Source organism: Arvicanthis niloticus, chromosome 5 (genome assembly GCF_011762505.2).
Source record: "Arvicanthis niloticus isolate mArvNil1 chromosome 5, mArvNil1.pat.X, whole genome shotgun sequence".
In the NCBI taxonomy this organism is placed as follows: domain Eukaryota; kingdom Metazoa; phylum Chordata; class Mammalia; order Rodentia; family Muridae; genus Arvicanthis; species Arvicanthis niloticus.
In genome coordinates, this window is record NC_047662.1 from 13202967 (window position 1) to 13227163 (window position 24197).

At 50.3% G+C, this 24197-nt stretch overlaps 1 protein-coding gene across 2 annotated transcripts in view; it reads left to right on the forward strand.

The window, feature by feature from the left end:
- The first annotated feature begins 4393 nt into the window (after window positions 1-4393).
- Plekhm2 (pleckstrin homology and RUN domain containing M2) overlaps window positions 4394-24197 on the forward strand; it is a 41420-nt gene continuing 21616 nt past the window's right edge. For both annotated transcript variants that reach the window (XM_034502316.2, XM_034502317.2), the window contains exon 1: window positions 4394-4576. In XM_034502316.2, coding sequence (XP_034358207.1) covers window positions 4517-4576 — 60 coding nt within the window. In that variant the 5' untranslated portion in view covers window positions 4394-4516. The remainder of the gene's footprint in view (window positions 4577-24197) is intronic.

A 24197-nucleotide genomic window follows, 5' to 3' on the forward strand; every position in this document is an offset into this window, starting at 1 on the left:
CCTCCATAAGTTGTAAAAAGGTGATTGGGACCATTATTTCTAACAGGTGCGGATGCAATAACATGGAGGAACAGTCGCCACCTTCCAAATAACAGGAAGTGGACATTCACAGCACATAGCCAAAGAATACAAAACCTGTTGAGAGCTGAATATGGAACTCAGTTGGTAGGATACCTCTGTAGCCTACAAAACCCTGGTTGCTTTGTGTGTTTGTTTGTTGTTTTCTGGAACTCACTCTATAGACCAGGCTGGCCGTGAACTCACAGAGATCCACTTGCCTCTGTGTCCTCTGTGCTGGGATTAAAGGCATAGGCCACCCCTCCTAGTTGGGTTTTGTTTTGTCTTGTTTTTAATTAGTTGTATAGGGGGAGGCCAGAAGAGAGTGTCAGACCTCCTGGAGCTGACATAACCGGAGACTGTAAGCAAATATGGATGCTGGGAACCTGACTCTAGTCCTCTAAGAGAAGTAAGTACTCCTAACTCCTGAACATCTCTCCAGCCCAAAGACTCTCACACATAGTAGCATATAAATTAGATGGTGATGGCGTGTGTCTGCCATCCAGCCCTCCGGAAGATCAGAAGTTAGACGTATTCTGCGGCAACATAGGAAGTTGGAGGAGAGCTTGGGCTGTCAGAAATACTGTTTTCAAACAAACAAAAGGAGGTGGAGCTTGTGGGATGGTGTGGTCAGCCAAGCGCTTGCCTTGTATAGGGACTCTGACCCCTCCCGACCCCCAGTCCCACGATGCATGCTTCCTATCCCAGAGTTGGGAGGCAGAAGTACTTTAGACAATAGGTGAGCACAGGCCAATGAGAGATCTTGCCTCAATCGAGGTGGATAGCATTCCTAAGCATGGCATGGTAAATTGTCTTCACATGCTTGTGTGTACACTTACACACACGCACACACACACACACACACACACACACACACACACACACACACACTTTTTTCTTCATTAATGTGTTTATTCATTTTACATCATGATCAAAACCCACTCTTCCTCCCAGTCCCTGCCTCACATAGCCCTTCCTTTAAGCCCCCTTCCCTTCCTTCTCAAAGGAGAAGGGGGAGCCCCCCTGGGTATCATCCCACCCTGCAGGACTAGGCACATCCTCTCCCACTGAAGCCAGAGTTGGGGGAAGAATTGAAGGACCCAAAGGGGACAGGGACTCCACAAGAAGACCAACAGAGTCAACTAATCTGGACTGAAGCACCTACCAAAAAGCAAGCATGGGCTGGACCCAGCCGCCCCTGGACGCTCACCCACACACATATGTAGCAGATGTGCAGCTTGGTCTTCATGCAGGTCCCCCTACAACTGGAGCAGGGGCTGCCCCTGACGCTTGCCTGCCTGTGGATCCTGTTCCCCTAAGGCACACACACATTTTGAAAAGTTGAATCGGCTTTTAATCCAAAACATGAAGTGGCGTTTGTTAGAACCACGCAGTGCTGAGCAGGCGGCTTGATGTTCAGGAGCAGCAAGTAACCATGTGGCTTGTTGGTTTTATTCGGGGTCTGAGTGTTTGAGCCAGGACTGCATCTCACAGATTGGGGTCTTGTAGGAACCCTGGCTGGGAGGGACTGGGAAGGAAGTCCTTCATTCAGACTGATCTTCCTCCTTGCCACAAACAGCTCCAGGCATATCTCTCTCTCTCTCTCTCTCTCTCTCTCTCTCTCTCTCTCTCTCTCTCTCCCTCTCTCCCTCTCCCTCTCTCTCTCTCTCTCTCTCTCTCTCTCTCTCTCTCGCTCATCATTTAATGCAATGTGTCCTCTGCCCTCAATCTTTTCTTTATCTGGGCAACAAAGGCGACCTTGATCCCCAGCCTCCCTCCCCATACCCTCTACCACAGTTCCATGGTGACTCTTATTTTTCCTGAATTCAATATAAATTGTAAATTAATGGCTTCACTTGCCATAGAGACTCTGCTTTTCTCCCTAAAGGTCAGCTCAAGTCCTTAGGGTGCCCTGCTAGAACAGTCTAGAAAACATAAAATGGGTCCTGGGTTCAGAAGAACCCACGGGCAATTCCTGCAATCGTATGCTGGAGTCTGTGGAGAACACTTGGGTCAAGTTGATCCTGGTGGTGCCTGTCTCAGTACTTGGAGTCTGAGGCAGGAGGATCGCCTCAACTTCAAGGCCAGGAAGGGCTAGAATGAGATCCTGTTTCAAAAACTAGTATGAGACCTAGTGGTGTGATTATACACAGCCTTACTGGGGAAGCCGAGGCAAGCAGATCTCTGTTAAGGCCAACCTGGTCTACATAGTGAGTTCCAGGCCAACCAGGGTCATAGAGTGAGAATTATCTCAAAATAAAATAAAGCAAAGCAAGGCAAAACAAAAACTACTGAAATTATAGGCATGGCTTAATGTTTTTGCTTGGGTTTTGTTGTTGTTTTTTGAGACCAGGGTCTCAGTAGCCCAGGCTGGCCTACAACTCACTGTGTAGCTGAGAATGGCTTGTAAGTCCTCCTGCCTCCACTTCCCAAGTACACTGACTGGCTAACACTTGGCTGTGGTGTGAAGTCCTATGGCCGTTAGGCCCACGTGGTAAGGAATGCAGGAACCCCAGATTCTCTTTCCTTTTCCAGAGTTTGTTTTGTCCCTTATCCAGTCCTAGAGGAACAAAACTTAAAAACTATCAGAGGTCAGGGAAGGGGTGGGATCCTCTGTTCCGTAGGCTGTTAGACAGAATTAGTGCTTCCACGGGGGTGGGGGGGTGGGGAGGACTTCAGATGAGTTCACCTGAGCAGACACAATTGAAGACTAGGGAGCCAGAAGGGAGACTTTTGGTGTCTGAGAATTAAAGACTGGACTTCTTGCTCTGTGCGGTTCTGTTTATTTTGGAAGCAAACTTAGAGAAGTGACCCAGGTAGGAGACTGACCCCCAAGTGTATAGCTGGAGCATTTGGGCAGGGCATGTGTCCAGTGAATTGTTATGCTGGACTTCGGGCTGATGCTAGGATAGGGTGGAGGAAGGTGTGTCTTAGTTGCCTTCCTATCCTTGTGATGAAACGCCATGACCGAAGCCACTTGGGCGTGGGGGAAGGGTTTATTTGGCTTGCACATCCCGAATTACAGTCCATAGAAGGATGCTAAGTCAGGAACTCAAACCAGGCAAGATCCTGGAGGCAGGAGCTGGTGCTCAGACCATGGAGGATGCTGCTTACTGGCCTGCTTTCTTATAGAACCCAGGACCACCAGCCAAGGGATGGCACCATAATAGATACCCCATCAATCACTAAATTAAGAAAATGTCCTACAGTCTTATCTTATGAAGGCATTTTAATCTTAACTGAGTTTCTCTCCTCTCAGATGTGTCCCTGGGTCGAGCTGACACAAAACTAGCCAGGACAGAAGGGTGTGAGGGCCGATAGAGAACAGGGCTTGTTTGGAGGTAGAAGAGGCACCAGGGGTTTGCAATGGCCTGAAGTTAAGGACAGGACGTTGAGAATGGTGGATTGGAGTGTTGGGGGTGGGGGGATGGAGGGCTGAGCTCTGGCATTAGGGCACCTTTGGGTGCTGGAGTCTCTAGGCTCTCCAAACCTCTGAACCCTGGGGTGTGTGTGGAGCGGCTGGATACGAATAGGTAGGTGTCTCTGCCATGCCAGGCCTTGTCTCCAGAGTCTCTCGAGTATTCAGGTATATCTGGGATCCCTCGTGGGCAAGGGTGAGGAATGTCAGATTTGGAATGAGGGAGGGGCCCCGTCTGTCCTGGTCCTGAGTGGGAATGGGGGTCTTTAAAGAGTTTGACAAGTCCTGGACGGAGGGTCTTCGAATATTACAGGAAAACAGCAAAGGGGACTGTGGGCAAGGAGAGAGTGGGCAATGTCTAGGGAGTTGGGCCGTTTTTTTTCAGGCTTGTGCAGGGCCTTGCTGCAAGGGGCTGGGGGACACGGTGTCTCCGAGGAGTTGGGAGGGGGGCCGGGGTCTGTGAGGTTCCGGGGGTCTTTGAGCAGGGTGGCTCTGGAGAGCTATGAAATCCCAGGGTCTCATGAGTTGTTGTGCTGGGCTGGGGAGTGTGGGGCGAAGTCTCTGAATCCCAGGGTGTTTGAGGTCCCGAGGCTCTGCAGCGCCGGATCTACGCGATCCCAGCCGGCTCTGTGAGGTCCCCGGGTCTATGCGATCCGGGCAGTGTGAGTCCCCGGGTCTGCAGGTCCCCGGAGCTCCGGATCTCTGAGCTCACAGGTCTCCGCGGCCCCAGGTCTCCACCGCCCGGGTCTCGGAGGAGGCGGGCCCGCCGGGTCCCCGCCGTCCCTCCCGGCCGGTGCTGGCGCCGCCCCGCCTGACATCAGTTCCTGCGGCCGCGCACGGCCCGCGTCTCCTTCCCGGCTCGGCGCTCGGGAGGCGCCGGCGGCGGCGGCGGAGCGAGGCCCGGGCGAGGCGAGGTGAGGGCGGCGGGCGCCGGGGCCCGCGGCCGGCACGACGGAGCCCCCGCACGGCCGGCGGCAGCGGTTGGCGGCGGCCCCGGGCGCCCGGCGTGGGAAGCGGCGACGGGGCGGCGGCGGAGGCGCCATGGAGCCGCGGGAGGTGAAGGACCGAATCCTGGAGAACATCTCGTTGTCGGTGAAGAAGGTGAGCGGCCTCCTTCGGCCCGGGCCCCCTCCCCGGTCCCCGTCGCTCGCCATCCCTCGGGTCGCCTCTGTGGCCCGGACCCCGGGCCACCGTCCTCCCGGCGACCCCGAGCCTTGCTGGGGAAGCGGGCGGCTCCCGGGAGCGCCGCGGCCTCTGAGCTATTTTTAAAGAACAAAGTTGAGGTCAGCGTCCTCGGAGCTCCCGGTGCCCGACCCGGCCTTGCCTTCCCGAGACTGGCCGGTGACACCTCGGGAAGGCTCCGGGTAGGACCGGGCAGAGAGAGCATCCCTGAGGAATCCACAGCATCCATCCTCCCTCCCTCTCTCGGGGCAAAGGCCGAGGACCAGCACTTGCTGGTCACTCCAGCTGTGCTCAGCGACATTGCCTGGGGACCCGCGGAGTCCCCAAGTCGTCCTATTCCAGGATGGCAGTTTAGAAAAGGCTATTTACAGAGTTCTGATGGAGGACCTGAGGTGTCTAGGGTTGTATTTTTGGATGGTGAGCCGTGGGACAGTGACACTATGACACTTTGTGTTGGGGCTTGTTAGTATTGGTCATTGCCCCAATTCCTGGTGGAAATGATTACCTGTCAAGGGCATGCACAGGGGTGAGGAGACAGGCCAGCCTCAAAAGGCTGGGTGTGGTGATGCATGCCTGTCATCCCAGCACACAGGAGGCCAGAGCAGAATCCTGAGGTAGGTCCAGGCTAGCCTGGCCTACATAGTGAGACCCTGTCTCAAAAACCAAAAACAGAGGTGTGGGAAAGATTGACTAGCCTTCCTTCATGTTCTTTCATGTGTGTGTGTGTGTGTGTGTGTGTGTGTGTGTGTGTGTGAATGGGAGAGTGGAGGTCAGAGGTCAAGTTTTGAGAATTGGTTCTCTCCTACCTTGTGAATTCCAGGAATCAAACTCAGTTTGTAAGTCTAAGCCATTTCTCTGACTTACTTCCTTCCTTCCTTCCTTCCTTCCTTCCTTCCTTCCTTCCTTCCTTCCTTTCTCTCTCTCTCTCTCTCTCTCTCTCTCTCTCTCTCTCTCTCTCTTTCTTTCTAACAGTCTCACTATGTAGACAAGGCTAGCCTCCCTCCAGAGTGCTGGCATGAAAGGTGAGTACCACTATCTGCCTCCTTTAAGATTCGTTGTGCTTCTAACTGGTTATTGAGGGACATGACTTTGATCTCAGCATTTTGAAGGCAGAATCAAATAGATTTCTATGAGTATTAGGCCAGCCTGGTCTACATAGTTCCAGGTTAGCCAGAGCTACACAGTGAGACTCTATCTTGAAAGGAAACAAACAAACAAACAAAAAAGAAAAGAAAAAACAAAAAGGTTTCTGCTTCTAATAAGACTTACTCTGAGACAGGAAGTTAGTTGTGGCTACTTAGTTGGAAGGAAGCTACACAGTACTAATTCTCTCTCAGAATGACTAGCCGGGTGGTGGCTCACACCTTTAATCCCAGCATTCAGGAGCTAGAGGCAAGAGGATCTTTGTGAGTTCAAGGCCAGCCTGGTCTGCAGAGGTGTGTTTCACCACAGTCAGGGAGGGCTAAATGAAGAAACACTGTCTCAACAAAATAAAACCAAACAAAACAAACCACAAAACAACAGCTAGAAAGTTCAGCTCCCACCATAGACACCCAGGCTGAAACAGCCACGGGCTGGTAAGATGGCCGTAGCAGGTAACCTGGATAACAAGCCAAAGTTGGTGTGCAAGCTGGATGACCCAGGTTCAATCCCCAGAACTCATGATGGAAAAAGACAATTAAAGAAAGAAAGAAAGTCGGGCGGTGGTGGCGCATGCCTTTAATCCCAGCACGCAGGAGTTAGAGGCAGGCAGATTGCTGAGTTCGAGGCCAGCCTGGTCTACAAAGTGAGTTTCAGGACAGCCAGGGCTACACAGAGAAACCCTGTCTCGAAAAAAACAAAAAACAAAACAAAACAAACAAACAAACAAAAACCAGCGGTCGTGGTCCTCTGAAAGACTCTGTGTTGGTAGACAGGGAGGCCCTAACTAAGCTTTGACAAACCGAAAAGTGTTCTCAGAGAGAGAAGGCAGCATCCATGCTAGCAGGAACAGCTTTTAACCGAGCGCCCCACCCCCAGGTAGTTTTCTGGAGGTGAGTATCAAGGGCTCTGCTAGATGTGACTAGAATGTGCTCCCCGGGAGAGCCTGGCACAGAGGCCAGTAATGCACAGGCCCAGGCTGGGCTTTAGATTCTGGATCCGTCACTGGTCGTAATGATCCTAGCAGCCAGCAGGGCCTCTGTTGACTTCACCAGACTCTGCTCATAACGTCGTATGAAAATTCGGCTCCGTGAAGAGAGTATACCTACACTGCTCCACACAGTCCCTGCCACACACTTAGGCCCTGTCGCAGCTGCCACGGTCACCTGCACTGTTCTCATGTTCTCCCTGAGGTGGGGCTGGCACCCAGGGCCCTGTCCATGTGCTGTGAGCACTCTACCATGACTCACAACCACGGGCCTTTTTTATTTCATTATTTTATCTTACTTTATTCTTTTAGATAGCCCAGGCTAACAAAATGATCTCTGGGTGATTTTTGATCTCCCCCTCCACCTTGCAAGCGCTGGAGTTACAGGCATGCACCACCACCTCTGGCTTCTGTATGTTGCTAGGGATTGAACCCAGGGCCCCTTGCGTGCTGGGCAGACACTTCACCCACTGAGCTACATCCTGAGTGTCCTGTTTTACTTCTTTTTCTTTTTCTGGTTTTGCAAGGCCAGTGTCTCTCCGTGTAGCCCTGGCTGTCCTGGAACTCTCTCTGTAGACCAGGCTGGCCTCAAACTCACAGAGATCCATCTGCCTCTACCCCCAGATCAAAAGCATTGGACACTCTGCCCTGCCGTTTTTTAGTTTTCTGAGACAGTGTCTAACTTTGTTACCCAGGCTGGTCTTGAACTTATATCCTTTTGCCTTAGCCTCCGAAGTAAGCAAATTATAGACCTGAGGCACCATGCCCTCCTTCCTGAAAACCTTTTCTTAAAGGATCAGGTGGAGAATATTTTTAAGCCATTACAGCCTTGGCTGAAATTAGCCACTTCTTTCCTTTGTACTCCAAAGCAACCACACATTTGTGGGTAACGCTCTAGTCTAGCAAACCTTCATAAACATAGAGTAAACTTTGGCCCAGAGGTAGTAGTTTATATATGGACATCTGGGTACACCCAAAAAAGTTCCTGTCAAGGTGGGCTAGGAGCCCTTTCAGAGAAATGAGGGTGACTAGCCCTGTGGAGAGCCCAGCATGCATGGCAGCTGCATCTTCGTTATATCAGGCTTGGGGGTGAATGTGGGCCCCGTGAATCATAACCAGGGACTCAGTTTCCTGAGTATCCTCCCCAGGTCCTAGGAAGGTGACATGGGACAGGGATAAGGTCGCCGCCCTCCTGGAGGAAGTGTCGGAGTAGAAGATGAGAGATGAGAAATGATGTAATCAGATCTCACCTCCACTCGTTTCACACACTGGCCGTTTCACACACTGGCCGCCCCGCACAGGCTTTAGGCGGAATGTGATGAAGACACAGCGGGGGGCAGGGGGGGTAGCTTCAGCCAAGGACCGCTCCTGAGGAGGAGAAAACCCAAGAGTTATTCTAAGAAAACACATCTTGGGTGAGGAAGAGAGACAGGGTGTCACTCTGTAGCCTGAGCTGGCCTCGAACTCACTGTAGCCTAGGAGGCCAGCCTAGGCTACAGTGCCTCCCTAGAATGACAAACCTGTGACATTATGCTAAACAACAAGGTCTGAAAACCCACACATGTCACACACATACAACCACATGATGATACAAACATGTACCACACATACACAGACTGCACATACATGTACATACATACCATATACTCTCCCTATACACACACATATATACCACACATACATATGCATTGCATACACACCACACATGCACCATACACCACATACACACACACACACACACACACACACACCGCACACACACTACATACATGCACCACACACATACACATACGCTATACATACACCAGTAAACACAAATATAGACAGGGTGTGGCTCCATGGTAGACTGCTTGCCTTAGCATGCACAAGGTCCTGGGCTAGATCTTCAGCATTACATCGGGGTGTTCACCTGTATTCCCAGTGCTAGAAGGTAGAAGCTGTGATCCGGAATTCAAGATCATCCTTGGCTACATTAGAGCGTTCCAAGAAACAAGAGCTGGAGAGACACTCACCAGTTAAGAGCACTAACTGCTCTTCCAGAGGTCCTGAGTTCAGTTCCCAGCAACCATATGATGGCTCACAACCATCTGTAATGGGATCCGATGTCCTCTTCTGGTGTGGCTGAAGACAGCTACAGGGTACTCACATACAATAGATAGATAGATAGATAGATAGATAGATAGATAGATAGATGAAACCAAAACACAAAAAAAGAAACAACAAAAATACGCAAACAGTAGTCAGAAGGCTGGGTAAGAGAATTGTCATACGGTTAAGGCTAGCCTAGGCTTCATAGCCACACTCTGCCTTCAAAAAACCTTATCATTATAATTATTATTAATAATAACAAAGCCACAGGTATCTCAAAAGCTTGCAGGATAAAAAGCAACCATCCTGTGTCGTAGAGGTCGACACTGTCTCCTGCTGAATGAGCCTCAGAGAGGGTCTGTTTCCAGTGCATGGGCCCCGTCAGCCGGAGGCCACCCCCTTCTGGCTCTGGATCCAGAGGCTCCCAGGATCAGGCTGCAGCTGTTGCCCCTCCCAGCTACACATGGCTGCTTCCAAGGCTGTCCTGGGGAGTGGGCTTTTGTTCTTTCAGACAGGCCTCTGATAGCCCTGGTTGTTCTGGTTGCTAAGTAGATCAGGCTGGCCTGGAACTTACAGAGATCCACCTGCCTCTGCCACCTGAGTGCTAGGGTTAAAGGTGTGTGCAGCTATGCCTGGCCTCTCCTTTCAGCTCCTTCAGAGAGCTTAGCCCTGGCAGTGTATTATAAATTAGTGAAAGTCCAGACCCTTTGCCTTTACCTCATTAGTTTTTATTCTCTCTGCTTTCTGGGAAAACATTCTGGAAAAAACCCCAAGGCCTTGAGTCACTGGGGCAAAGATCTAATTAAAATAATAGCCACACACGTATTTTATGAACTAAGGTGCTTCCTTCTTCCTTCTGCTGGGTCGTGGTGGTAATGGCCATGGCTCTTTCTGTTGGGTTTCAGAAGTGGCTGTGAAGGACCCAAGGGCTCCCAAGCAGGAATCACAGTGTGTGTGGCACTGCAGGCTCCGACCCTGCAGGTCACCCCACTGACACGCAGGAACAGGTGTGAGACAAGTGTTGCCTGCTTCTGAGCTCTGCCTGTCTGGCTTACAAAATGCTTCTCTTTTTATACAATGCTTCTCTGACATCATGTCTCTGTTAGAAGCCTCATAACACTGTGGCCTAGTCCAGGCTTGGCTCTAGCTTAGAGCCATTCCCATCGAAAGGCTCTGGGTGATGGTTTGAAGCCAGGCAGAAATTTACCCGATCCTGGGTTGGGCTTAGAGACACAGCCACCCGCTGGCTATCAAGGAGGACCAAGTCTGACTCCCTGTAGCCACAGCTCACACTCAAGGTTGGGTGACTCAGTGGTGACTCTCTGATCTTCCTCAAAACTCAACTCCCTGGAGTCCAGTGTCAAAAGGAGGTCATGAAAAAACTGAAACGTTCTGCTGTCAGCTGTTGGGTCTAGACGCATACTAAATGAAGGTGCAGCCGTCAGGATGCTAAGACAGGAGCCGGGTGTGAGGGTGGTGGGGAAGAGAGGGCTGGCTATCTTAGGTAGCTCGCTGCCCCCATTTCCGGGCAGATCCTTTGTCCTGCTGGCGGGCTTGTCTTGGCCTCAGGAGTCATCACCTTGGTCCGTGTGTGTTGTCCTCAGAGCTGACAGTACCCTGAATTCACAGGAAACACTGGGGCTTTCCTGTGGCAAAGTTCACCCAGGTGGCCTCTTTGGTGGCAAAGGGGCTTCCCAGGATGCTCTGCAGTGTGGATGGAGCAACCCTTGCCCTGAGCTGGCTTCCTGGAGTGTCCAGTCTAGGGAGCACTCCTGGTTGATGTGAACAAATGCTCCCCGTCTGCCCATCAGTCCTCCCACTCAGCCTCTTGGTTGCCTGCTAGGTAGGAGTGTCATGAACTCCCAGATGAGGCAGAAGAGTGATCAGGTTTTAAGCTGGGGCTGGAGGCTCACTGATCTGTTGGGGTTCATAGGCCCTTGGGGTCCTGAGTGCACCTCCTCTCCTGCAGCCAAGTGGTCTTGCTTTCATCTTTTCCGTGTTGTATGTTGTATGATTTCTCTTCTCCCATGCTTGAAAGTGTTAAACATTACAGAAGCACACGGGGAAGCACATCTGTTTCTTATGGTCCATTCTCTTCCCCAGGCAGCTGTTGGGAACTAACAGACTCTAAGTAACCCAGTGGCTTGGGAGAACAAGGAAGGGACGGTGTCCATGTGAAATCCACAAGATCCCCCACCCGAGTTTTTGGAAGTCATAGATCCCTGATCAATCTCAGCACAAGTTGTCTGGGTTTGCTTTTTTTTTTTTTTTTTTTTTCTCCCCTAAGATGGCCTCGAGCTCACTTCCTAGCCAAGGATGACTTTGAACTTCTGATCATCCTGCATCCACATGGAACACCTCAGCCAGTTTCCAGTGTTGCTGGGGATGGAACCCAAGGCTTTGCATATGCTAGGCCAGCTCCCTACCCACGAAGCCACACCCCCCAGCCTCACTCAAACCCTTCATTTCTGGTGTTCCACTGGCTGCCCAGGCTTGAAGCACTGAGAGGAAGCAAGCGGCAGTTCCACAACTGAACTCCTTACTTTTAATCTTCCAGAGCCAGCTCCTACCTCCATAACTTTCCCAGTCAGTAACACTGCACACTGCAGGACAGCCCGTGCAGAGAGGGTAGCTCGGGGAGGCAGCTTGTCCAAAACCGTTAACCTCAGAAGGAGCAAGGTTGACCTTGAAACCATCCTTCTGGCTCCTGCTCTTTCCCTTTCTCCATGGCACCTGCCTTAAGATGATAATCCCATCTCTATAGGTGGATTTTTTAATGTGTACAACACTGGGTTTCATCCCTCCCCCCTTTCCCCTTGGGTCAGCCTATCCATATTTTAGTATTTTAGGCATTTGTTGAGGGACTGCTTTGTGCTGAACGCTCTCGCTAGGAATCAGCCGTGAGCAGATCCTGGGAACGGGGTTCCATTCTAGAGACAAACATGATGCAGACAGCAATGGGGAGTCTGTGGAAGTGGGGGGGGGGTCATCAGAAAAGTGCACAGGGACCTGTGTGCTTGATCACTGGAACCCACTTTAGAAAGCTGCCCATAGCGAACCGTGCTTGGTGACCACGAGACGGTGACAAGCAGGATTCCTGGGGCTTGATGGCCTGCCAGCCTTAGCCCATTCAGTGAATCCCAGGTCAACTGTGAGACCTTATCTCAAAAAACCCAAGGTGGACAGTATTTCTGAGGAACGACATTGGAGGTTGTCCCCCTGTAACATGTCGGCATGTAACACACACACAAACATAAACAGATAAGAATCACAGTGGATAGATGTGTAACTTAAGCCCTCCTTCCTGGCTTTAAGTAGCCATGATTTGGAATCCAGAATGTTCCAGGCAGACTTCCTCACCCTTTGCATTTTCAGCCTGTAATGGATCTGACTGGACCATGGCATTGCATGGGCCACGTCTTCCAGACTGATACTGTATTAGGCGATGACCTTGGTGGCCATTTTCCTTTATCGGCACACTGCTTGGGTGGGGGAAGGACTCGTGAGGTCAAGCAGGCGCTGTGGACTGGGGAAAAGGGAACTAAAAGAGACACAGAGGCAATGAAGGTGCAGCTTGGAAGCCCGGGTTAAAGTTTTGAGCAACCCCTCACCCACACAAGTGTGCCACACAGCACCGGTGACTGAGAAACGGTGACTGGGCAGGGTTCTGCCAGCTCCAGCCTAGAAGGATGGCAGGGAATCTGCTCAGTGTGTTCTTCTAGGCCAGTGCCTGCCTTCTGGGCCTCTGGTGTTTGTCCAGGGCTCCTGGCAGTTTTTCTTACCACTCTGAAAGGCACCCTTGGTTCCTCCAAAAGGGGTCAAGGCCTGCTCCCAAGGCTGAGGAGTACCTTGAGGCTTGGGCAATCTCCTTCCTGGAAGGACAAGTATTTACCTACTTTTAAAAAAAATGTTTTTAGGGCTAGAGAGACCTCACTCGGCTGTTAAGAGCACTGGCTGCTCTTGCAGAGGACTCTCAGCTTGGGTTCCCAGAGGGACGTGGTGGCTCACAACCATCTGTAACTCCAGTTCAAGGGACCCCAATGACCTCTATTGTCCCTGCAGGCTTTCAGCGTGATTATGGCCATATACACAGAAGCAGGTCAAGCAGTTCATGTATAAAACATAACTTTAAAAAAAGAGTAAAAATTTAAATCACATGTAATTATTAGTGGGGAGACAAGCCTGCTAACAGTGCGTATGTGGAGGTCAGAGGACAACTTTCGAGAATCAGTTCTCTCCTTCCACCCTGCGGGACAGAGGAACTGAACTCAGATCATCAGGCTTAGTGGCAAGCCCCTGTACCTGCTAAGCCATCTTGCTGGCCCTTAACAACTTTACAGTTTATTTTTTTAAATTAAAATTTTAGATTTATGCCTCTAATCCCAGCACTTGGGAGGCAGAGGGAGGCCAGCCTGGTCTACAGAGTGAGTTCCAGGATAGCCAGGGCTACCCAGAGAAACCCTGTCTCAAAACAAATAAACAAAAATTTAAATTAAAAAAAAATCAATTTTGCTGGGTGGTGGTGGCACACACCTTAATCCCAGCACTTGGGAGGCAGAGGCAGGCGGATTTCTGAGTTCGAGGCCAGCCTGGTCTACAGAGTGAGTTCCAGGACAGCCAGGGCTACAAAGAAACCCTGTCTCGAAAAAAAAACAAAAACAAAACAAAACAAATCAATTTTATGTATATGGGTGTTTTGCCTGGATGTATGTCTGTGTACCGTGTACATGCCTGGCGCCCCTAGAGGCCAGAAGAGGACATAGGGTCTCCTAGAACAAGAGCTACAGATATTCGTGAGTTACCACGTGCATGCTGGGAACTTAACCTAGGTCCTCTGGAAGAGCGGTCACCCTTAACCACTGACCTGGCTCCAGCCTTTCTGGCCCTTAATTTTTCTTTCTTTCCCTTCCCTTCTCTTCTTTCTTTCTTTGAGATAGGGTCCCATGTAGCCCTGATGTCCTCAGACTCCCCGTGCTGCTGAGAATGACCGAACTTTTGTCCCTGACCACTGTGATTACAGGCGTGTCCTTCTCTCCCGTACCTGGTATCGGAAGTGAAGCCATTGCCTCCTGCATGCTCACCAGATGCTCTACCAACTGAGCCACGTCCCCTCCCAGGGCTTTTAAACCGCATGCTGTCAAATTACTTAAGAGGTCTGTCCTCCTCGCCCACCCAAAGAAGGCACATAGAGAACAACAGAACCTGTTTTCGTTTTTCCTATGGAAGCTTCTTAGTAGATCTGCTATCCCAGTGTGATGTCTGCCACTGTCCTGGGGCTGTCGGCCCTGATTGGGAGGCAGTGGACAGCTGTGGGATCCACTGATGGAGGTCATAGGCTTTAATGTCAGCAGTGTTGAATCATGGATAGTGCAGGCCACAGCAAACAGACTCTGGGACACCTCAGGGACTAGGTAGTGACTGCCGCGCAGAGACGGCCAGAGCTCAAGGATGAGAAAGTCAAGTCCATGAGGGAATGGGTCCAGGTCTCTGTGCTTCATCTCAGGTTGGACGGAGGCAGGGGAGTGCCTCTGGGGACTGAGCAAATATGGTTAAGTGGTATGGGAAATAATGCCTTTGCCTCTCTCGGCCATAAAATGAGGATTTTTTTTTCTGACTTTCCAGCGTGCTTGTGGTTTGCTTGCTGCCACACGCTGCCCCGACTCTCCTGGTCTCTCTCCCTTCATATGCCATTCTGTGCTGACATTCTTACCGAGACCGTGGGAAACTGCTTGATGGTTGTCTTAGAAACACTCAGCTCGGGCAGCATCCGGTCCCGACTGAGATCTTGCTGGGGATTCTCTCCAGAAATGCTGTTGGCACTGTGGTTCTGCTCCTTGGATCACGTGACACGGGCGTTCTTGTTCTTAAGCTTTGTGGGACTGGAGATGCAGCCTGGTTGGTAGACTGCTTGCTTAGCATGCACGAGGCTAGGATTTTGATTTCCAGCACTGCATAAAACCAGATATGATGGTGGATACCTCTAACTTTAGCACTTGGGAGGCTGAGACAGGAGGACCAGAAGTTGAAGGTCACCTTTGGCTATGTAGATAGCCTGGACTACTTGAGACACCCCCTGTCACACAAAAGAAGCTTCGTTAAAATGTATATTTACTATGCACCTATATATGTTTGTTTTTGAGGGAGTAGTGTTTTTGTGGGCACAAGCCTTTCCCGTCAGGTCTCTGGCATCTGTGCCTAAAGATGGTACAGACTTCTGAGCAGTATGAAGCTGGGCCTGGTTGCAAAAGTTTGTCATGCAACTCTTTGGGAAACTGAGGCAGGAGGATCTCAAGTTCAAGGCCGACTTGGGTAATCTAAGTCATCCCATTGCTGTGAAGCGACACCATGACCAAGGCAGCTCTTATAAAGGAAAGTATCTCACTGGGAGCTGGCTTACAGTGTCAGGGCCTTAGTTGGCTGTCATCCTGCTAAGGAGTTCGGTGGCAGGGAGCATGGTGCTGGAGAAGTAGCTGAGAGCTGCATCCTGATCCATAAGCAAAGAGAGAGACTTTTGAAACCTCTAAGCCCTCCCCACAGTGACACACGCCTCCAAGAGGCCACACCTTCTAACCCTTGTAATCCTATCAAGGCGTACCACTCCTGAGCAACCAAACATTCACATATGGGAGCCTGCGGGGGACATTCTTATTCAAACCTCCATATAGTAAAACCTTGTCTCAAGATGAAAAGTTTAAAAGGGGCCAGAATTATGGAGACCCTCCTGAAGGGACATAGTTGTACTGGCTCTTCTTCATTTGTCACTGATTGGACGTGTCATCTTTCGGCCTCTTCCTGAGACATTGACGAATCAGAATTTGAAGATGTCCTGATTCCCAAGTTAATAAATGGTGTCCTGTGTTTCAGTCTCGGCTGTCCCTCCGAGGACCAGCCTCAGATGAGTGTCTGGGGAGGCCTGAGGGGTTGCCTGGGCATGGTGGCATACACAGCAATCCCAGCATTTGAGAGGCTGAGGCAGGAAGATTGCAGATCTGAGGCCAGCCTGGGCTACACAGTGAGTCACCTTGACTCAAAATTATACTAAGTCCAGCATCCTGTCCTGTCAGTGGCCATGCCTGGACTAGAATTCCAACCTACAAGGCAGACATTGCCCTGTCACTTCTGGGACACCTGCAAGGCAGACATTGCCCTGTCACTTCTCCTGGGACATGAGATGGCTCATTCTTCCCTGCTGCCGTTTCTGAGGGAAGCTTCATTTGCTGACCAAGTGAGGATGCTGTGTCTGCTCCATTTATTTGAGCTCACTTAAGTGTGGCGAGTCAACTTAATTATTTAAAGGACTGACTTGAGTGAGCCCATCCTTCCTTTGCTTCGGAGCCTGGACTCCTGAGGGCTTCCTTGGCCATCAGGCATCTGAATACTCCTGTGAGACCAACAGGAGGCTGCTGTTACCAGGTAACCTCTACTCCAGGCAACAGAAGAGAGGCTTGCCTGCCTTCCATGTTGCCAGGCCGTTTCTTTTAGGTTTTAGGTCTGTACATTCTCTGAGTGAGCAGGGCTAAGCACAAGGATGAGACAGGAATAGGGACCAGTCTGCACTGTGACCGGCAGGTGTGGGGATGGGCGTGGGCTACTGTGGCGCCTCGGAGCAGCCAGCTGGTTACAACAGCCATTCACAGCCCTGGATCCATCTTGCCGTGTACACTCTCCTGATATTGTGTACAAAGTGGGATTTATCCTGCCCCGTGAAGACAGGAGTATGACCCACCTTTCCCCCAGGACAGCCTCAGTCAGCAGCAGAGTCTCTATGGTCTGGACAGCATGTGGACAGCAGTCTTCCTGACTGGCCAGGGTAAAACAGAAGATGTCATCTGTCCCCTTCTTTGCATTTGGCCATTTATAATCTCGCACAACCACGTTTAAGTTACCACAGAGGGACCAATTCAGAAGGGCTGATGGGAGCTGCCGTGGGATTAAGTGTTGTTTTGGGTCGCTCGTCCATAGGGGAGACAAGAGCAGCTCTCAGAACAGAGCCTGGGACCAGCCCTGGTCAGAATGGTTTGCGTCAGACATTTCTTGGCTTGGTGGTGAGTGCCACCCACGTTTCCCTGAAGTCACAGGGCTGGTGCAGTCACATGATGGCTAGTCTCCCGGGGCACTTAAGGAGTGAGTGCATCCTCCTGGCTTTAAGGGAGTGGCAAGCTCTTCCTGGGCCTGATACCTAAGCAGGCCCCCCAAAATGGGGGACAAAGTATCAGTTTAGCCAGTCCAGGGTGTGATCTTGGAATAGGCAGACTTTAAAAAAATAAAATAAAAAACAACAAAAAACCAGCTTTACAGAATATTATAATATTCGGGCCCTTTCTTGTCCAGAAGATCTGGATTTTTTCTTTGGTCTTGTTTGTTTTTTTGTTTTTTTCTGTTTTTTTGAGACAGGGTTTCTCTGTGTAGTCCTGGCTGTCCTGGAACTCACTCTGTAGACCAGGCTGGCCTTGAACTCAGAAATCTGTCTGCCTCTGCCTCCCAAGTGTTGGGATTAGATCTTTTGTTTTTGTATTGTTTTATTTCTGCATATGTGTCTATGAGTGTATGGCAGTATGTGCAGGCACCTGCAGAGGTTGCAGTAGTGAGGTTGGATTCCCCTGGAGCTGGAGTTACAGACAATGGTGAGTCGCCTGATGTGGGCACCGTGGATTGAGCTTGGGTCCTCTGGAAGAGCAGCCAGTGCTCTTAGCCACCACGCCCCTTACTCCGATGCTTTTAGATGTCTTCCGATGGGAACTTTCACATCCTTCTGTAGTCAAGCATACCAGCCCACCTGTGTCACAGTGGTTGCCCACCACTCCTGAAACAAGCCTGGCTTTCCTGTTCTACCTGTTTTCCCCAACATCCTTTTAGCAAGCTGGTTAAAGGAGTTTTTAGTATTTGTTCTCTCTCTCTCTCTCTCTCTCTCTCTCTCTCTCTCTCTTTCTCTCTCTCTCTTTTGGTCTTGTCTTTTCCTGGGGCTCCATCTTGCCTTCCTCTCTACCTTTTCTTATGATTCTTTTGAGTATATTCTACTGAGTATACTCTGGCCATCCATAGCTACTTCAGTGGACATATAGACAATTCTTCCTGTGGGACCCAATACCACCGCTACTGTTACCTTTACAATTTAGTGATATAGTGAAGGGGGGGGTGCTGTGGGGAGAGGCACACTACTAATCCCACCACTCAGGGGATGGAGGTGGGCAGATATGAGGCCAGCCTGGTCTACAGAATGAGTTCTAGGACAGCCTGGGCTACACAGAGAAACCATGTCTCACAAGAGGAAAAAAAAAATAGTGATAAATTTCCTTGATGTCATCAGGGCTGACTTGTAGCTCAGCTGGTAGAGTGCATGCTTAGCCCACATGACGCCCTGGCACCGGGTAAGCCAGGCATGGTGGTACATGCCTGTAATCTCAGCACCTGGGAGTTGGAAGCAGGAGGATCAGACGTTTGAGGTCATTCTGTGCTATATAGCAAGTTCAGGGCCAGCCTAGGTTTTACAAGAGACTGTGACTCAATCTGAAGAGATCAAGAATCTTCTGAGTTTCAAGTTCCAGTTATTACAGCCATTTAAAAAAAAATGCCTCACTTCCACTATGTGTTCCATAGAACGTCCCTGCCTTGCGCCCAGGGGCTTCTGTCAAGGTCCTATTGCATCCTTTTAGGTCCTTGGCCACTGTGACCCTAGTAACCCATGGTGCCCTCTCTCTCTGGAAACTCTTACATGGCTTCTGTGACATACACTGTCCTACGTGACTCTCAGCTGCCCTCCTGACCTCATCCTGTATCACCAACCCCTCATCCTCTGGGCTCCAGCCACAGCGGATTGCTTAGTGGTGGCCCTGACTCTGGACCACACCTGCCGATCCCCTAGCATGCTGGCCATGCATGGGGTTTCCTGGGAATGCTGAAAGTAAGGTAGTGTCTGGCCCACACGTGGACTCTGCTGTGTTAGTCTGGGAAGAGGCCTGGGCATGGTTATGGTTCTCAAATACTGTGAGGGCTCCTGTGGAGTCCTTGGTCAAAGGCACTACCTCCTGGGCAGCACTTAGAGGCCCTCTTCCTGACCTCAGCATCCAGCGTCACTGCCTGCTGAGCCTCTCAGCTCATCGCCCCACCACCTCCTGGACAGCAACCCTTTAATGTCTCCTGGCAGAGTGCCGCCTGATCTATAAACGGGACGATTCAGTGGCTGGGACCTGAAAGCCTAGACGCACCACTACTTCCATTTTCTTACACATAGCCTCTCTCTCACTGAAGAACCCCCGACGCTGTTTTCAGATCTGCAGTCTGACCCCCTGTCACTTCCTCCAGCACCACGGCTGCCCTGGAGCCATTGCCCCAGCTCCCCATCTGCACGCACGATTGGGATTCTCCCAACCAAGCTTTCTGCCTCCACTTGGCATCCACAGTCTGGACGTGACACACAAAAGCCTGTGACGTGCACCTGGCCATGCTAGCTCCTGGTGGTTAAACCTTTAGCGGGTTCCTGTTAAACTGGAATGAAGTGTGGAGTCTTTACACGGCCTTACATGGTTTGGCCCTCACCTCCCTTCACGGCCTGTCTTGCTCACATCCTTACGCCTGCGCTCAGCCTTCTCACTGTTGGTCCTGCCTCAGGGCCTTTGCACCTATTCTGAGACACGAACACCCATCCCTGAGAAACCTCCGTAATCATCCTGGGATGGCTCGTCCCTGGCCCAGAGCTGATAGCAGGCCCACGCCCTTCTTTGCTTTAAAATAACACTTATCATCCCTGGTGCCATATCAGATGCGTAGTTGGATATAGTTTATCGCTAGCACTGGAATGTAAGTGTTACAAGCGCCAGGACTATGTAGATTTCTGCGAAGAATGGCAGCGGAGGCGAGGGGCATACTCAGGGTAGTCTGGTTGTTTGGCACACACAAGGCTCTGGGTTTAAGCCCTAAGACTACCAGGCTGAGACACAGAGAGACTTCATACCCATACATACTAGGAGGTTCAGAATATTAATTGAACTATGTAACTCCTGAAGACTTGAACCACCTGCTTCTGGCTTCTGCTGAACTGACCTTAGGAGACACTGCTCCCAGCTCAGCTGTCACAGTGTGCCATTCGCCACCTCTCTTGGGACCTTAGGCCATGGGCCAGCATCCTTTCTCAATACAGAGCCAGATAGAATCTACTTAACTCTGTCACTGTGGCACCAAGGCAGTGTAGATAACACAAGCAGAATGGTGTGTTCTGCCAACTCTGAAATCTGCCTTTTCCCAGAGGCCATCTGAGAAAGTGGGAAAGAAGTGGGTTGCTCCTCTGTGAGTCTCAAAAGGAAAGGCACAAGGAGAGAGTGTCATGGGTCCATCATCTGAGAAATGGGTTCAAATCTAAAGGCTTTTTTTTGTTTGTTTGTTTTTCGAGACAGGGTTTCTCTATGTAGCCCTGGCTGTCTTGGAACTCACTCTGTAGACCAGGCTGGCCTTGAATTCAGAAATCCACCTGCCTCTGCCTCCCAAGTGCTGGGATTAAAGGCGTGTGCCACCACTGCCCAGCAATCTAAAGGCTTTTAAATTTTTATTTTTTTTTTAAAGATTTTTGTGTATACAGTATTTTGCCTGCATATATGCCTGCAGGCCAGAAGGGGGCACCAGATCTCATTATAGATGGTTGTGAGCCACCATGTGGTTGCTGGGAATTGAACTCAGGACCTCTGGAAGAGCAGTCAGTGCTCTTAACTTCTGAGCCACCTCTCCAGCCCTGATTTACTTATTATTGCTTTGTGTGTATGTGAATGTTTTGCCTGCATGCATGTGTGTGGACCATGTGTGAGCCAGGTGCTCTCAGAGGCTAGAAAAGGGCACTGGGTCCCCTGGTACTGGAGTTACAGTTACTAAGTGGGTGCTGGGAACTGAACCTTGGTCCTCAGCAAGAGCCGTCAGTGTTCTCAACCACCGTCAGTGGTCTCAACCACCGAGCCATCTCTCAGGGCCTGCTGTGAACTTTTAAATCTTGCTTGGGAGACACTAAGTGTTTCATTCTTGGTCTCTCCTAAAACATATTAAAAAATAATTTAAACAGTCTAACTTTTGTTGTTGTTCTGTGTTAGTTTTTGAGGTAAGGGCTGGCTATATACCCTAGGCTAGCCTCCTTCCTCAGCCGCTAGAACGCTGGAATTAGAGACGTGCACCATCACATCTGGTAACCCTGACATTCATTCAGGGATTTTGAACCCAGGCATTATAAAAATATTTATTTTTAAAATCTGGCTGTGCCAAATGCTAGCTGTGTGGCCTGAGTCATGGTGTGGCTGTGGCAGTTTAACAGACTCTGAGTGGCATCGCAGCTGCTCAAGCCTTGCAAAGTGTTTATGAGGCCTTTGATTCTTTGTTTAGGTTTTCAAGATGAGGTCTCCCTAGGTAGCTCTGGCTGTCCTGAAACTCACTATGTAGATCACTCTGGCCTTGAACTCATAAAACCTTCCTGCCTCTGCCTCCCAGAGTGGCTGGCCCTTTGATGAATAAGATGTTAACATTACCCAAAGCCTCCTGGAAGCCTTGTGGACACCATGTTTGGAGCAGCTGGGTGACTTGCCCCTGGTCTCCCAGTGAGTAGCAGAGTCAGCATCCAACCCGTGTCTGATCCCAGGACCCACATCTGAGGCACTCGGCAGCCTTCCTGATGCACATGACAAGCACTCAGCATGTGACGGATCTGATCGTAGGTATTAGTGCTATCGGCAGATATCGAATGCAGCCAGCGAGTCATTGGCGTAAAAGATGCTAACCGCACTTCCGGGCTGTGCCCGTTGCATCCTGTCTGCCGGTTTTGTCACTCTGGACTTCTCATCCACCGTTAGCTCTCCCAGTCCTGCGGCTGTGGGAGGTGGCACAGCCTCTCTGTGGCTTACCTCTGCCGTTAGTTTACCTCGATGCCATGGTTTCTGTCCATGCAGCTCCTTGAGCAGAGTCAGGCACATCTCTGGAGCTAGGTCAGCTAGCTTAGCCAATTGGTGGGGTCTCGGTTCAGAGACTGTCTTAGCACAAGCCTTTAATCCTAGCACTTGGGAATCAAATGAATCTCCTTGAGTTTGAGGCCAGCTTGGTCTATATAGCAAGTTTCAGGCCAGTCAGGGCTATACAACAAGGCCCTGTTTCAGAACAAGAAAGGTTTTTTTTTGTTTGTTTGTTTGTTTTTTTTTTGTTTTGTTTTGTTTTTTTTTGTTTTTTTTTTTGGTCTAGAGAAGCAACAATTAAAAAAACTCAGTGTCAAGCTCTGCCTTCCTCCCCATGGACACAGATGAATGTGCATACACATGCACTATGCACACACATGAATATGCACGTACATATACCATGCACATGCACGAATATATACACACATACACCATGCACACACATTCTGCGATAGTTCCTTTTAACTGTCAGTGTAACAGTCTGGAATGACCTGGAAATAGTTTCAGCAAGGGATTTTTCTAGATCAAGGTTGGCCCGTGGGCACATCTGGCTGATTGATTGTTTTGGTTATGTTAATTGATATGGGAAGTCCTAGCCCACCCTGGGCAGCACCATTCCCTAAGCAGGAGGTCCTGGGCTATGTAAGTGTAAAGGGTGGGCTAAGGACACATTAAGACACACACTCATTTGGATCTGCTTGTGACTCTGGATGTGACGTCCCAACTTCCCACTGTTTTTGGTTTCTCCCACCTTGATGGGTTGCCACCTGGAATTATGAGGGAGAACAAACCCTTTCTTCCAAGTTGATTTTCGTCGGGATATTTTATTACAATAACAGAAATGAAACTGGGACACGTGCACACAAATGTAATTGTAAAGGGGTGGGGGGTAGGAACCACTGCTAGTGAAATGTTAGCTACTGAGAGCAGAGTTCACCCTCTTCGCACTGCTGGGTGTCTTCTGCCACAGGCTATGGTGGTGTGCCTGAGGATGCAGGCTTGTGGCTCATCCTCTCCGCTGATGGTTATCTGCTTGATGGTTGGCAGCTCTGCTGAGCTCTCGGATACTTTCTATTACCTGATCCCCTAAACCAGCAGCACCCAGCAGGACAGCCTGCCTGCTGGCAGCGCCCTGTGTCCACACTGCTCAGGACAGAGCTGCTAGCCCCAGGTGGCTGTTTCATTTAAGTTAGTTTAAATTTCCTTTTGTTTTAAAAATGTGCATTGTCTATGGTACTGGGGATTGAGCTCCCGCAGTGTGTGTGTGTGTGTGTGTGTGTGTGTGTGTGTGTGTGTCTATGTGTGCACGCGCACGCTAAGTAAGTACTCCATCACTGCAGACATATCTCCAACCCTAAGTTAACGTCAGATAGTCACTTAAGGCCAGCAGGTACTGGATTGGACTGCCCAGCTCTTTAAAAAACCCTTTCACTATCCCCCACCCCCACCCCACCCAGAGATGGGGTTTTGTTTCAAGATATGGTTTCTCTGGCTGTTTTGGAACTCACTCTGTAGACCAACCAGGCTGGCCTTGAACTCACAGGTACACCTGCCTCTGTCTCCTGAGTTCTGAGATTAAAAGTGTGGGCCACTGGCACCCGACTTCCCCTTTAAGTCATTTTAAAGGAGAGGACAAAATGAGCAGGGAGTCAAGTAACTCTCTGAGGTGTGCCGCTGGCTGTGCGGCAGTGCCAGGCTTACCTCCTGCTTCCTGCCTCAGCCCCCTGCGCCATTGCTGTTATGCTGCCCTGCAATTTCTTAGTTACATGTTTTTATGTATTTTGTAAGTAGGGGAGGGGTATATACATTGCCGTGGCACACATCTAGAGCTCAAAGAACAACTTAAGAGAGTCTGTTCTCTCCACCTACCTTGTGGGTATGGAGGATTGAACTCAGGTCATCAGGCTTGGCTGCAATCTCCTTTGATGCTGAGCCATGGTGTGCTTCCCCTCCAGGCACCCCCCCAAAAATGGTTTTGTGTTGTAGATTGCTCTCTGAGTCATAAAATCAAGTGTAGACTTGCAACTATGTATCTTGGCAATATTTGCATATTTACGGTGTATAGATGTGTGTAAGACATATCTAAAGATTCCTGTCAGATTTCCCAGGAGGTCTCAAGGAAGACCTAACCAAATGGGGACAGGGCTGGGGTTCCTGGGCAGGAAGACTAGATACTGTGAGACATCGTCTCTCCACGTGAATAGTCTCTGGACTCAGCATAATTCTATAATAAATCCAAGATGGGGCTGGAGGGATGGCTCAGCAGTTAAAAGCACTGGTGGCGCCGGGCAGTGGTGGCGCATGCCTTTAATCCCCGCACTTGGGAGGCAGAGGCAGGCGGATTTCTGAGTTCAAGGACAGCCTGGTCTACCGAGTGAGTTTCAGGACAGCCAAGGCTATACAGAGA